Genomic DNA, 15,825 nt, shown 5'->3' on the forward strand with positions numbered 1-15,825 from the left:
GAGGAGGAGGAGGAGGAGGAGGAGGAGGAAGAAATGACTCTGTTGAAAAGCATTAAGGACTTTAAGGATGTTTGCCGCCTGGAAACTAAAGTGCTGGGAAACTCCAGCAAGTATTTTGCTATTCAAATGACTAAAAACGTTTGAAGCTTCATGTTAGCAAACTAACATATCTATTGTTAGAGAAACAAGTTCTTCTGAGAAATGAAGTTTATTTTCCATACTGATTAAAAACAGAAGTCTGCATTTAAGTGTTATGCCAGTTCACAGTGGTAGCCATATATGACAGTCATTATATATAACACTAGTTTGGTTTCTAAAGACAATTAGGATATGATGCATGATAGGAAGAGCAGAGAATGACAGCTTCCATGCACAGAAGTCATTTGCTTTATTGGATTTCACACATTCATCCAAGTGAGTATATGAATATGTCAGTATATACAAGTTGCCACGAGAGTGCTAATCCAGAAGACAGTTTTGATCCTGTCATTCATTTCCTTTAAGAAAAGCTTCCCATTTTCTTACTGGACCAAGTTCAAAACCTTTAGCAAAGATTGCAACAGAACACAGCATGTTTATCTCTTGATGGGGGCTACACACTTACTAGTCCCCTAATGGGCTTTGCCCTTTCTACTAGCTTCTTTCTAGAAATCGCCTCTACCTAACAATAACCATGACGCTTTGGCTTTGAAACCATTGTAGCATAGATCCCTTGATGTTAACAAACTAACGTGTGTGTGTTAGAGAAACAGAAATTCTTCTGAGAAATGAAGTTCCTTTTCAATACTGATTAAAAACAAAAGTTTGCTTTTCAAGTGTTATGCCAGTTACTTCACAAACTTTTAATGGCTTCATCTTTATTGTTTTGAACATCTCTCCATTGAGCTTCCAGATCCACTTCTATAAAGACTCCCATGTCTTCTTGATATCGTTATTTACAGTAGAAATTTCTGTGTAATTTATTGACAGATACTAAATACTCCACAGTATCAGCAATCCATCTACTCTATGGTTGAATATTTTTTTCCTTTAAAGATGTATTTATTTTTATTTTTTATTTACCAGTGCTTTGCCTGCTTGGGAATATATGGAGTGCTCAGAGAAGTCAGAAGAGGGTATATTATATTTCCTCTAATATTTATAAATGGTGTGAGCCATAATGTTGGTGCTGGGGACTGAACTCAGATCCTCTGCATAGAGTAGTAGGTGTTTTTAAGCACTTAGCCAACTCTCTAGCTATATGGGTGGTTTCTAATGTGACCACCATAGTGACTTTAGTGATTTTCACTGTAACTAGTATGTATTTGGGACACAACAATTTGCAATAAGAATGTGGAAGTATCTGAGAACATTGGAATAAATGATAAGATTTTATAAGAAGTCAATTTCGATATCTAAATACATTATAAACCAACTATTTTCCATCAACTGAATGACACATAGGCGTGTCAAAGAAGCTAAAGTTCTCTGGAAAAATGATTTGAAGAAGCTTATTTGCTAGGAAGAAATATAAGGCCAGTAGGGTCAGGGAAGGATACAGAGGAGAACTCAATTCCATCAAAGTCTAACCCCCTACATCCCTCCCAGGTACTGTGGATTTATGCCAGGCAAACAGTCTACCACCGCACCACATACCAAGCCCTTTTTGCAGTCGTAACATATATCTTGAGTTATTCTTTGAAGAACCTGTGTGGTTTCAATGGACCTCAAAAATGCCTTATATTGACGAAGTCATTTATTATTTGCTAACATATGTAGAGGTGGGAATCTCAGTAAGGATGCATTTCTTTAGCAAATGATTTCTTCTAATGAGAGACTTGGAGCGCTTTCAACTATCAGTATGGATAGCAGATGAGACTGAACTCTTCAGTCTTGAATGAGGTGAGAGATAGCTGTAGATATGTGAGGAACCCAGTATCCACGACCCATGGCTAAATGAAACACTGAGTCACTACAGCAAGATTCTGTCTCAACAAAATGGTGAAATTCAGGAAGAAAATGTTGCAAATGCCAGTTACAGGAAATATGGCAGCTTCTGAAGATGAAACACTTAAAAAGCCAAAGAGAAAGACTGGTGATGTGTGTGTGTGTGTGAGAGAGAGACAGAGAGAGACACACACACACACAGAGAGAGAGACAGACAGACAGAGACAGAGAGAGAGAGACAGAGAGAGACAGAGAGACAGACAGACAGAGAGACAGAGAGAGAGACAGAGAGACAGAGAGACTGGGGAGATCTTTACTCCAGGGGATTGTTTTGTTTAGAGCAAGTTAGGTAAAGCTACAAACTTCCTACCTCATATTAAACAAACTTGTTCATAATTAGTTTATGAATCAGAGTTCTCTAGAGAATAGTGGGTGCATATGTGCATGTGTGTGTGTGTGTTTGTGTGTATGTGCGTGTTTATTAATTTGGCTTACACAATCAGAAGCTGTATCGGTCCACAGTAGCTCTTTGTAGGGTGGTGAGCCAGAGAAACCAATAGCTTCTAAATGCATGAAGCAGGACAAGAGGAAATAGCAATGCATCCCTAGGCCCATACTAGTGCTCTAAAGGCTTCCAGGGTAGTTGTTGCCATAAGGAGGTAATACAGTGTCTGACATTCAGTTGTGATGGTGGCAGCAGAAAACACAGACCCTGGTCTGAATGGATCTTACACATGGTGGAGTATCTGCCTTTCCTTTTTGTCTCATCCAGTCCCTTGAGCTTTTAAATTGTGTTATCCATATCTAGTTTAGGTTTTGACCTTCAATTTTCAATTCACATATGGTTCTAGAAATGTTATCTCAGACACATTTGGAAGACATTTCTTTTCTCACTTTTTAGAGACATCTCCAACCAGTCAAGGTGATAACTAAGATTAACCATAAAATACATTAGTGGCTGAGTCACAGAACATGAGCCCTTGGAGGGTTAGATTTTAAAACTTAGTATCTATTTCATTTCCCAGAACTTTGCAATTTACATAATGCATCTGCTTTGGATCAGTCTCTCACAACAAAACCATTTAGTTAGACCATGAGCACAATTCATCATTGAGTTTAGTTGATGAATATTTTTGAACTATTGGCTGCATGAAGACGGACAATTTCTTCATAGTCCACAAGTTTCACTAAGCCCTACCAATACACCTGATATATTGGCATCCAATAAATAGTTTAAAAAGAATTAGGATAGAAATACATTTCTGCAAGGTGTTCATAATTTTGTGATACATGTTATTTTTTAAAAAAATCATAATACATGCATATGTTTACATAGGAAAACTGTCCTCCACTTGTCTCATAAATATGGTCTTTTTGAGAAGGGATATTAGAAATATTTGGACCCAACTGGTCTCAGTCACTATCCTTCTGGGCAATTTGGATGCTATAAATTGGTCCTAAAAATTAGATGGAGTGAAATGGGTTCAAAATCAGTTGAAGTCTTTGACTGTGATTTTGGAAATTCCAAAACCTGTTCAAAATTACTTAATGCTAGTATACTGGGGGGAGAGGGAGAAAAGCATATTGAAATCTGAATTTCTATTGTGTTTTAAATTTGTGATATGGATAACTTTTCAGATGTGAAATTAAAGATGAATCATAAGCCTTTCTTCTGTCTGTGGTAGTAATATTAAAATATTCATTCTTAGGCTGTAAACTATTAAGTTGAAAAATGAGCTGTCTCACCAAAGCCTACAAAAAATTAAGTAGAACACCTGATATTTGACTCTGCTTCCAGATGGAAGGGCAGCTTGACAAATGCTATCATAATTTACAACTTTAAAAAGTGTGGTGTCAATGCATTTGCAAGATCTGCTTACAGCTTGAGTTACTTACAGATACAACTATGTTTAATATTGAGCTTCAATGGCTTTAAAATAGCATTAGATTCAATCACTGATCACAGATAATATGTGTGGCCCATGAACAATGTGATTAGATGTCTTAATTAAATATTTCAGAACAAGATTATCTGCTTGGAGGAGTTGGGTCATGTTGAAGTTGTTTCTTACATCTGAATTTACTTATTAATGGTCACTCATAGAACTCTTAAATTTGCCCCCACAAAAGATATACTTTACAAGTTTCGTTCAATGAGAGGTTGGGAAAATAATTACAGAAAGAAAATATGGGCACACCATGTATAATTTTTAAGAATAACTTTTATGCTGGTTCCCGAATGCAAAATCTAAATTTTAAAAGTAAAGGCATCAGTATAGAATGGTAGCTATTTGAAAGAAGCAGGCATCAGAGGTAAGAGTTGAGTTTGCAGAGTGTGAAGAGATGGATAAAATCAAAGTTTCTAATATACATTTATGAAAATGCTGCAATGAAATCCAATACTTTGTACAATGCATGATAAAGCCAGACAAAAATATTGATTGCTATCTGACAACATTTACATTGCAATGGTTGGCAAAACAAGCACTGAACCTTAGTGATTAAATTGAAGGGTAAATCATATGCGATTATGCATATCAGGTGTATGCATAAATGCAAATATTGACTTAAAGGAAAGGACATAAATCATGTGTATTCATATGTGTGCACATGTGTAGAAGATGTGTACATCATTCCTCAGTATATGAACATGTGTGCATTTTCCGAGGTACCTCTGATTATGTATCATGACAGGGATGACTTCAGATGGATGGTGGTATTTTGCAGGTGAAGGTCTGGTACTGAGAGCTGCACATGCGTGTAGCCTTAGACTATAATCCTTGAATAGGGAAGTCGTTAAGTTGAGCCCGAAATCCATTAACTAATACTGTGACTCATTCTCAACAACGAAGTGAAAATAAAGTTTCCCCAAAGAACTGCTTAGTGTGCGATCTACTGTTCCATCAAGGAGTACAGCTCGTATGTTTCAAACTCAGGCAAGGAACAAAATGTTCGGTAAACAGCCAAATCAGTCACTGGTCCTGTTTACCTGGAAGTTGCATCTTAAACAGAAGCTGTATAGCAAGTGAGTCACATGTGAATAAGCAGGCAAACAAAACTTGACATGGATATTCAGAAGAAAACAGCCTGCTGTAAACTAGAATGGTAGAGATCGGCAGATTCTGACTTATATTGGTGGAGGGCGTGTCTCAGAGACTTGAGAGTGAATGGGAAGGGAAATTGCTTGTGGAGGAGAATGAGCCAAAGCAGAGATGAGCAGAAGGATCAGAACAATACTTAGTAAGTGAGACACAAGTCAGGGAAAGAGTGACCCAGTGAGGTGGAAGAGGAGACAAGCAAGTGACAGTGAGGTCAACAAGTGAATGAGACTTTATTTGTATCCGAGTTGCATGGCCACTGGAAAAGGCTCATATCTTGTGTGTAGGGAGCAAGGGGTTAATTTATACTTTGAGGCTCACTCTAGATTTCAGGAAAGTTAACCACAGAAACTGTTGTTACCGACTGTGGCCGACTGACTCGTGATCTGGTTGGGATGAAACATCCTGAGAAATGGGGAAGGATTAAACCAGTGAGTGGCAACCAGGAAGTAAAGGGTGACTCTGGGGTTTCTACTTAACGCTAGTGTTGTTTTGTTGTTGTTGTTTTGGTTTTGATTGTTATTTTTTTTATGTCAACATGTGATTCAAAGGGAAATATTACCCAGCCAGCCTCTAGAAGTTTTAAGTTCTTAAATGTAACCAGGTGGCTTGTGCTGTAAGCCCTCCCCAGTCACTCAAGAATTTCCTCCTTACCCTGTACCACAGATACCTCTCATGACAACTGGGATCTCAACATGTGGGCCACCGCCCCTTGGGGGAGGGCGTCGAACGACCCTTTGACAGTTATTGCCTTTGACAGGGAAAACACAGATGTTTACATTACAATTCATAAGGCTAGAAAATTTACAGTTATGAAGTAGCAACGAAAATAATTTTATGGTTGAAGGTCACCACACCATGAGGGTCACAGCATTAAGAAGGTGGAGAACCAGTAGTCTACAGGCGGCTCTGGGTTCGGGACTGTGGATTTTGATGTCCACCTGTCTTTTTGCTCTCAAGGCTCCCCAGACTCCAATGTAGCTTCAAAATCCTTCTGGCTTATTTGCTGGTAGCCAGAGGAATATAGATAGAGATACTCCCTGGTCCCGGAAGAATTCTGGACGGTCCTGTTGTTCTTTAGACTGTGCTTCTGTACGTCATGGGCTCGGAGCGTGGAAGAATATTAAACACGCAATTGTTTGCTTTTAGTTCTGGGGATCTCTAGTATCTGCACCCGACTACCAAGCTCGTCCTTGGCTGGTTTGGGAGCATAGGCCAGCACAGCCCAAAGTTCGCTCTAACTTAGTAAGGGAGTCTGGAACCAACGGGACAGGCTGTGAGGCGGGTCTAGAGAGTTGCCCCGCCCCGAGGGCGTGTCCTCGGCTGTCGCCCCGCCCCCGCCCTCCTGCCTTGGCTCGGGCAGTCAGTGCACCAGCTCTGGGGCAAGCCGAGGTTTCGGTGCCTGACTGAAGGCTGCTGCAGCTAACACAGGGTCTGCGAGCCTGAATCTGCGGCCGGGAACGCTGCCATGGCGGGGGTGCTGAGCAGGGACACGCCGGACATTGAGGTACGGGCCCCGGCCCCGGGGTGAGAGGGCCACAGAGGGGCTGGGGCTCTGGGGGCGCGCCCGGGGAAGAGCAGGTGACTGTCGAAGTTTCCTCCAGGGACATTTGTGGGACAGGAGGGACGCGGCATTCCGGGACTAGGACCTGGTCACTTTGTAGAAGACTTAAGGGTAGCCACCTCTCTCTGCCCTAAATCACAGTGACCCAGAAGGTCCGAGTTCAGAGGCCTGAACTCCAGGGCACCGGAGCACCCCTTTTCACCCTTGCGACCCTCTAACTCCTGCTCCTTCCCTCAGTGGCGTTGGGGGACACCTACCCAGTGCCCCCACCTACAGTAGCTGAGCGCTGCTGTCTGCAAAAGTGGAGGGTAGAAATCCAAGATCCAGGCCGCTGTCTATAGCTGTGCTGGCCAAGGTATTGTTTACGACTTAATTTCACATTTGGAAGAACGGAACGAAGTACAGAGGACATTGGAAAGTGCCACCTCCCCGGAAAGAGATACAAAAAACTGCCCTGTTCTCTCTCAACAATGTTTGATTTTTTTTTTTCTTGCACTCTGTTTCTGCAAAAAAGCTCATCGTTCTGCAAATAAGTTCCAACCTGAAAGGGCAAAACCTTTCTTTTGAGTTCTTGTAGGTACTTTTGTGTAGGCAGGCTGAGGGAAAGATGGAGTTGGAGCCTGATTTTAGTCACACTGAATCAAAGCCTGTGTTTCTCGGGTTTCTGTTCTGTTTTGTTTAGGGTTTTTCTTCGAGATAAAAACAAAACCAAACTCCTGTAGAATATTTGCGCTTTCTCCTCGCCCCACTTCCCTTCCTTCTTACCTCCCCGCCCCCAGCCTTTCCTCCCACCCTCTGGTGTGTTTGTTTAGAAATAATACTCTTTCCCGCTTTGTTCCCTTCTCTTGAATTAAGTTTAAAACCACCTGTTTGCAGGATAACTGGTTTTGTCTATAGTTTGCCTCTGTCCCTGGTTAAAGAACTTTTATATAGGGAAGCCTGTAGTATTTTAACAGACTTCCTTTTAGCCTTTGAAAAATGCGTGTTACTGAAAAGAGCTAAAGAATAACAGTGATTTCTCTATGTAGATGACTTACCACTTTTCTTCCTCGTTTCATTTTCAGATATTGAGTCATATGATTGATTTAATGAACTATTCCCGTGTGTGTACAGGGCACAGGATACCATGTCTGACTGAAGTCATGGTCCTCTGGATGCTAACTTTGATATAACGTCCCTGGCACGTTTTTGTTGTTGTTAGACTAGATCAGTGAGCATACCTCTGGCAGCATCCAGGCTGTGTGGATTTCAGGAATCAGCGTCAGAGACTGGATGACTTTTGGCTTCCAGCTGTTTCGTTTCAGAATGGTGTTTCAAGCTCAACTGATATCATTCTTTATGCTTCTCGTGCATCTGTCTTGGAAAACAGTTTTTACTGACATTCTTGTGGACAAAGTGAAGCTGGTGAGACAGGAATATGTAGTCACTCTGAGCCTTCCCCCGTCATTCAACTGAGGGTAATCTTACTCTGTGGCCAGTCAGCCTGATGTACCTTATAACCTGGCATGGCAGCACTCACCCTTTTGTGAGCCTCTTTTGTGTTGTTCAATGTGTGCTCCATGCTCTAACCAACAGCATCTTTTATCACCCACAATATTTTACTCTTCCTTCAAAGAAATACCTATGATTCATGAGCTATAAATACCATGAAAGAGCATGAAATTAATCATTAAAATATAACACAGTGAGGAAAAGTACATTAAACCCGGAGGAACACACTCATACAGAGAGATGACTCTGCTAATCGTATTAATTCACTGAAGTTTTGTTTGTGTTGAAGAATCAGAATAAGTTATGAAGGCTTAGTTTTCTGTCAAATTCAAAAGCTTTGCTAAACACATTTATTAAAAACCATCTTTGGGAAAATGTTCTGATGGTGATCATTGTCTTTGTCTCAAATACATGGAGAAGGAGGCAATTTAAATATGGTGTGAAATAGATGGGCATCAGAACACATTGATAAAGCACTTGATTTGTAAGAAAAATAGAGACGGAATGGGGGCCACCCACTGCACTAGTGATTTAATTTTCCCATTGAGCTACCTATAGAAGATGGTTTCAAAATCAGACAAAAAATATTTTGTCAAGTTATTGAAGTCTTCAATGTTGTATTGTGTTACTTTGTAATATTTAGCCTCAATTCTAATAACGTGTGAGCGGGAAGGGTGGTGAACGTTGTAGAGAGTGAGCTCTCTAAACTGCATCTGGAATATTCCTTGGGCTGGGAGATTGACATAGGGTGTGCTATTTGATTATGAGCCTGTAGAATCAAACATTGCCATCTTTGTTGAACTTTTAGAAATGGTACAAGATACCAAATTGTCTTTTGCTGTTGCCTGGCTGTGGCTCAGAGCCTGGCTTCTGGAGCTAACTGCTGGGACTGAGGCCTAACTTTGCTCCTCTTTGGCTGAGTGACCTTGATGATGTTACCGAGCTTTCAAAGCTGAAAGGAGTGTGGAAAATAATGATGTGGTTAGCACTGCTCCAGGTACACAGTTTCCTGTCAGGAAAGAGGACCAACATTAGCAAATAAATGGAGGAAAGGAAATCACTTCCGACAGATAGTACTTCCAAGTGCATTAATAGTAACCACATAGTTTAAATACCACTTTGCTTTCCTCTTTTGATACAGTCTAAACGTTGAAAAGCATGACTTTTGAATGCAGGCTTTCCTGGGAGAGTTTTAAAGTAGGTGAGAATTGGCCAATGGTCACTTTCCCTGACCTCAGCAATAATTTCACAGTATGTCTTAATTTGGACTGACTCACTAGCCAATATGATGTCAATATCGGCACATCTAAAAGCAAGGAAAAACGATTATTCAAAACTTTACTTTTGCTCAATATCCTGCTTCCCACTCCCCTTCGAAGATAGTTGAGAAGGAGCAAGGAAAGCACATATTTAAAATTTTTAACCACTTATAATAATTTTGGTATTTACAGCCAAACTAAGCTATTGCTTACACCTCTGCCACCTCCACAATCACAGATGAAAGCCCTTCCCTTGAATTTACCACGGAGTGAGAGTTCAGATTTACCCTGAACAAAAGAAGAGAATTCCAATCTGCTGGACACAAAATTGAATGCACTTGGAGTCTAATCAAAATGGCTTTTAAGTTCCTGCTCCCCTGTCTTCTGCTGAGCTGAGAAGACAATGGAGAACCTATTATACTTATTAGTTAAGAAAATGATGTTTTAAAATGAGCACTTTGGAAAATGGAAATGTAAGGAAGGTCCTGCTTCAAAATCAAGAAAACATTCAAAATTGGCAGAAATAGCTAAATATATTTCAGTACAATTTTATTATAATTGCTTCTGCCACTTGGGAGGGAAAAAGAGTCAAAGGAGAAAAATTAGTATTCAACTTTATGGAAGTTGTGAGTTCTTTATTTTATTCATAATTTGTTTTAGCAAGTGTATAATATTCCTTTCCTCTCTCCTGGTTTTATCCACTGGACATCACAGAGCTTATGGAAATGCAATTGAGTAAAGTTTTTAAAGTTTTTTTACTTAAAAACAAATGAGTTTTAATTGTGGAATATGTACTTTTTTCCTCCAAATTTTAAGCTGTTCTGTGGATCACTCTTATTTTTGAAGAGTTTCTTTTTGTAGGGAGTTTGCTTGAGTAGGACAAATACATATATCTGCTTATCTGCCCTCAACCATAGCTAGTTCCATTAATGTTTGTGTGTGTGTAACATACTTCATGTTTCTGTAGCTGGGCATGTTCACAAGTATTTCCACATATTTAAAAATAAACTATCTCTTGCCCACGTATTCAGAGAATTGATTTAGTAGTTTATATAAAACTATAATATAAATGATTAATAATGAATCTTTCAATGGGGAATTTTAGATTGGGTCTAATTACTCTCAATAATAGCACATCGGGTTGATTGGTTACCTAACTAAAATGTACGAATTCAGTAGTTTCCTTTCATGCATTCTGGAGAAAAATCTGTATTTGAAATGCTGATTGATAATGATAAGAAATTAATGAGAATGCTAAGATCTAGGGTCTAATGCTGAGGAAACATGGTCTTTAAATAACTACACAGTGGTTGAACATACCATCCTATCAAAGTCTGTATGAACAGGTATTAACAAGACTGAAAGCTAGACCTCCCAATCGAGTACAGATGTGTCATCATCAGGGAAATTTCAAAAGCCGAAGTTCAAGGATGTTGGAGGGTGTGCACAGAAGGACAACAAGACTGTAAAAGAAGGTTGTCCTAAAATGCCATGGCAAAGTACCAAGAGAGCTTTGGCATGCTCCAAGCTTCACTGTATTCAAGGAGGAATAGAAATGGTCATTTTATTGTTTTTCCCAGTGGCTGTAAGGACACAGCAACAGCTACGTATCACAGATCTCCATTTCTTAATACCATGTGGAAGAACTGGGGAGACAGGTCTGTGCTGGCTGAGAAAGAAGGCGTACCCAGCATGGAGTTAAAAAATCTGCACTAGGGAAATGGAGATGTGTTCTCCAGGTTCGTTGGGTAGCAGTGAGAGATTCTGACTCATAATACAGGATAGAAGTATGCTTTTAAGAAGAGCACTCAAGCCTGACCCCTAATATCACACACATGAACAGATACGTACATACACACACACACACACACACACATTTCATTTCTATTCTACACTAACTAAAATGTGTAATCAGATATTTGTTGTTAGTAGCTTTATTTATAATCAGGAGTTTTATCTTCAACTATGGCATGTTTACTTTCTGAATGTTTGCTTTTATTTGCTCTTAAGCTTCTTTTTCAAGACGGAAGGTGGTTTCTGGCCTCACACATCAGTAATGTGGGTCTTGAGAGTTATCCTGGAGTCAGTTGTGCTACGGAGATAACTTTGAATAGCTTCATGTAGTTCCTTTAATATATGACCATTTTTGCTTTTGTTATTCTTCATTAAAATACTGCTTTCATAGGTACTAAGGGCCTGCATTTAAAATAATAAATAACTATTGTTTTAGATATTTTAGTACAGTTGTCTACTAGTGTTTGGAACTAAGAAATTTTGTATGACTTTATTTTTAAAAATGACAACATTTATTCAATAGTTACTATTTGAAAACAGCATCATATTAAAAATGGTTAGAACTTGTATTCAAAATGTAAGCTGTTAAGCTTCACATTGAATTTTACACTTTTAGTATTAAATATATTTTACTCACCTAACTATCTCTAAATAAGAACAAAAAATCTATGACAGGATCAGAAGTAGAAAGATAATTAACTTCATATATTTAAACGTATACAATTATATATACAATTATAACTATATGTAAGTTCATCATGTTGCATAACCTTTGCATCTTGTTACTTTTGGAATATGATGTTTTGTTTGTTTTCAATCTTTTTCATAGTGAAATAAAATAAATAAATAAAAATGATTTTTTATATTGAAAAACACCTGGCTTCAAATCCTGTTTCTGTTATTTCCTTGGATAATTGTGCTATTTATTTATTTATTTATTTATTTATTTATTTATTTATTTATCTGTCCTTTTGGTTCTTGTTTGTTTGTTTTTTTGTTTTTTCAGACAGTGTTTTCCTAAGTGGTCCTGACTGTCCTGGAACTCATTTTGTAGACCAGACTCTGGTTGCTGGGAGTAAAGACTGGTGTCTCCACTACCTCCTGGCTGTGTCTCTTACTTTCATAGCCTGTCCTTTCTTCATCATCTGGTTAAAATTGATTTTGTTTATTTCCTTAATAAGGGATATAAAGATTAATGCATAAAATACCTGCACATATCACATAACATGAATGCATTTAAAATGGTAGTACAGGGGCTGGTGAGATGGCTGAACATGTAAGGGCCCTGGCTGCCAAGCCTGACAACTTGAGCTCAGTCCTGGACCCAACATAGTGGAAGGAGAGAACCAATTTAGACACACACACACAAGCACACACACACACACACGAATGAATGAATGAATAAAAACCAAAATGGTCATGCATGTTAGCTACGTAAACAGTTTTTGCAGTCATTTGGATAGATTTTGCTGGACTTTAAGGATTTCCAGACATGTTAGAGACTTGTCTTCTTTGTAAGCAGGTATTTGAGAATAGAATCTAGATTGTGTGAGGGAGGGTTTCCGTAATGAAATTTGAAGAATTGTTAGGAAGGCTCATTGTGGAGCGAGGCATGCTGCAGGAATGTGTTATGAGAGTTGCGGAATACGAGTTTTTGATGGGATGGGGGAGTTTAAGAAATTCTGGTTAAATTAAAGACTCTTGTTTGTCTTCCTTGCTACTTTCTGTATGCTTCTAATCCTATCTTAAATCCAGCCCTCTAGTGTAGGCCTTGGGGAATGTAAAGGAATTATATGGCAGAGCTCATCTATGCAGAACTAGCAACATATAAATGGTGGAATGAGACCGAAATTCAATACTTGCCTCTTTTTATTTTTTCCAAACTATGACTTACATATGACATATGACTTACATATGGATAAATTCTTCAGCAGTTTTGATACTACATCAAAGCTGATAAATTGGTAAATATTATTTTCAGATGCGCAGTTATTGAAAGTTTGAAGTGATCTGATGCTAATTCTCTTTCTAAAAGAAACCCCATACAACTGAAACATAACAAGATATCCTGTGTAGTAAATACAGGATTTTTTTTCTAGGCAAGCACATACACTTTAAGATTTTTTTTTCTGGATTTTCAAGTATCTGTGAGCATACCACACTTGTTTTTGATAGTTTGATAGTTTTTTTTTTTTTTTTAACTCCTGGGATAGATTAAGCTAGAGGTCAAACTCTTTTGTTCCAAGACATTGTGTGAGTACTCTTTCTTAACAGTGACTCAGGTATTCTACTTTTAGTATACATCCTGGTAATTTTCTTGGAGAATTTCAGCCAGGTTGTGTAATTTGTTCTTCCTTCCCTCTGCCTGTATCATAATAATTAAAGAGGCTATGTGAGTCCCTATCTCCCAGGTGCTTGGAAATTGATATTATGAGTGCTTATGAATGTCCCCTTGAGGCAGTCTTGACTGGGCCACTTTGAAGAAATATCTCTTCATCAATAATTAAGCCCAGAGGGCCACTTCTCAGGGGACACACAGAAAATTACATGTCAGCTCAAGGCCTGATTTATACAGATGGAGGCCACAGATGAAGCCCTGAGTGCACGTCTACATCCTGTGTTGTTGGGGTTTGTTCTTCTGATTCCTCGTTTTTCTTGTTTTGTTTCCCTGCCACTTGAAATTGCACCCATCACCACTTTCACTTCTCTAGAAAAAAATCATTTCTCCAGTTTTGACTTTTGTTCTGCATGCTTAGGCTAACTCATTTGGGGGTTTTATTCATTGTGAAATTAAAAATTGTTTATAGTAACATGCTGAGACTTTTAAAAGTTTAGTATTTCTAACAAAAGAGCAATGTAAATGTCTTCAGAAAAACAATGGAAAAGATTGTGTATATCTCTTTCTTTCTTCTTTCCTCCCTCCCTCCCTCCATCCCTCCCTCCCCCTTCTCTCTCTCTCTGTCTCTCTCTGTGTCTCTCTCTGTCTCTCTCTCTCTCTTTCTCTCTCTGTCTCTGTCTCTCTCTCTCTCTCTCCTTCCTTCATTTCTTTCTTTTAATTAGAACAAGAGACCTGGGATGGTTTTGTTCTGTAGGTGTGAACCTTTATTGGCTGTTTCTGACCTTGTGAAGGAGATCATTCAGTCACTGTAAAGGGTTTGCTGAACCTCCAGTGAATCTGCTGTTAGTCACTCTTTTAAGAGGCCAGCGAGACCACTCAGCGGGCAAAGGAGTCTGCTGCCAACCTTAAGGACCTGAGTTCAATCACCGTGTCACACCCAATGGAAAAAGAGAACAAAATCCTGAAAGTTTCCCTCTGACCACTACATGCACATAGTGAAAAGAACCTCCTTGCATTTACACACACACGCACGCACGCACACACACAGGCACACACGCACATACACTCCCAATAATAATAATAATAATAATAATAATAATAATAATAATAATAATAATAATAAGTAAAAAGAAATTGTTTGAAAATGTGAACTTCTTTGTAATTATATAAAGAAAGGAGATCATGTTCTGAATCTTCTGTTTGCCCATTCTGTGAGTTCACATCTACAGCTCCCCTGATGTGTCCAGAAGACACTGTTTCCTCATAGTCTTATATCATCTCTGGTTCTTACACTTGTCCCATCCCCTCATTCAATGCCCGCTGAGCCTTGGGAGGAAGTCATGCTTATATTTATCCCAAATAAGACTGAGAATTCTGCAGTCTTGTACTTTTTGCACCTTGGTTAGCTGTTGGTCACTGTGCTAACCACCTCCTACACATAAACTTCTTTGCTGAAGACTGAGGGCTCCATTAATCTATGTGTTTATGGTAAATCATTAGGACTTAGTTTAATGCAATGCCAACTTTTCAGAATAATAGTCGTATATTCTCTCCTTGGGCCTGTGACCTCTGTAGCCAAAGATTCTTGGCCTGACAATGGTGCTCTTTATGAGTTTTACCTTTGGGAGTACAATTTGTATCTTATCAAAAAGTTGTTGATTAATCTTATGATCATTGTGCTACTATTGCACCAATAAGTATGTCTTGTCTAAGAACACAAGGGAAGTTCAGTCCTGCTATGTGTAGCCAGAGTCTTCATAATAATAATTCATATTTTGTAGATAATGGATGATACCCTTTGTGTGTATTTTTTATGTGTGGGTTCATCTGTGTACACATGTGTTGGTGTGTGTACAAATGCCATCTTCAAGCGTTGTTTCTCAGGCACCAACTACCATTTTTGCTGTTTCTGTTATTTTTGCTGTTTTGTTTTAGAGACAAGGTCCTTTACTGGCCTAGATTTCACTGATTGGAAGGATGTCTGTCCATCCAATCCTAAGAGCTCTCCTTTATTTGCCTCTTCAACACCGGGATTATAAACATTCTGTACCACACCTAGCTTGTTGTATGTGTGTTCCAAAGATTGAATTTAAGTCCCTATGCTGTCTCACTAATCAGTCTCTCCAGCTTCCAAATATGGCTGTTCTTATCTTGAAAGTATGACCAGACAGATCTCCCAGTCAGCTTGGAAAGGAGGGCAGATCTGGTGAGAAATCAGCGCCCCTGTGGAGAGAGTTCAATACCTACCTCTGACTCTTTCTCACAGTAGCTTCACAGCTTTGGGGGCTTTCTTTTTATTGAGAAATGTTGCAGTTAAAAAAATGAAGTTATTTGTAATTTTAAAAAAAGTATTCA

General features: G+C 38.9%; 1 protein-coding gene across 1 annotated transcript in view; it reads left to right on the top strand.

Moving 5' to 3' along the window:
- The first annotated feature begins 6,402 nt into the window (after positions 1-6,402).
- Dpyd (dihydropyrimidine dehydrogenase) overlaps positions 6,403-15,825 on the top strand; it is a 764,880-nt gene continuing 755,457 nt past the window's right edge. Inside the window, exon 1 of the mRNA XM_057794113.1 lies at positions 6,403-6,531. Within this exon, the coding sequence (XP_057650096.1) occupies positions 6,493-6,531 (39 nt within the window). The 5' untranslated portion in view covers positions 6,403-6,492. The remainder of the gene's footprint in view (positions 6,532-15,825) is intronic.

Source organism: Chionomys nivalis, chromosome 18, assembly GCF_950005125.1.
Source record: "Chionomys nivalis chromosome 18, mChiNiv1.1, whole genome shotgun sequence".
Taxonomy (NCBI): Eukaryota; Metazoa; Chordata; class Mammalia; order Rodentia; family Cricetidae; genus Chionomys; species Chionomys nivalis.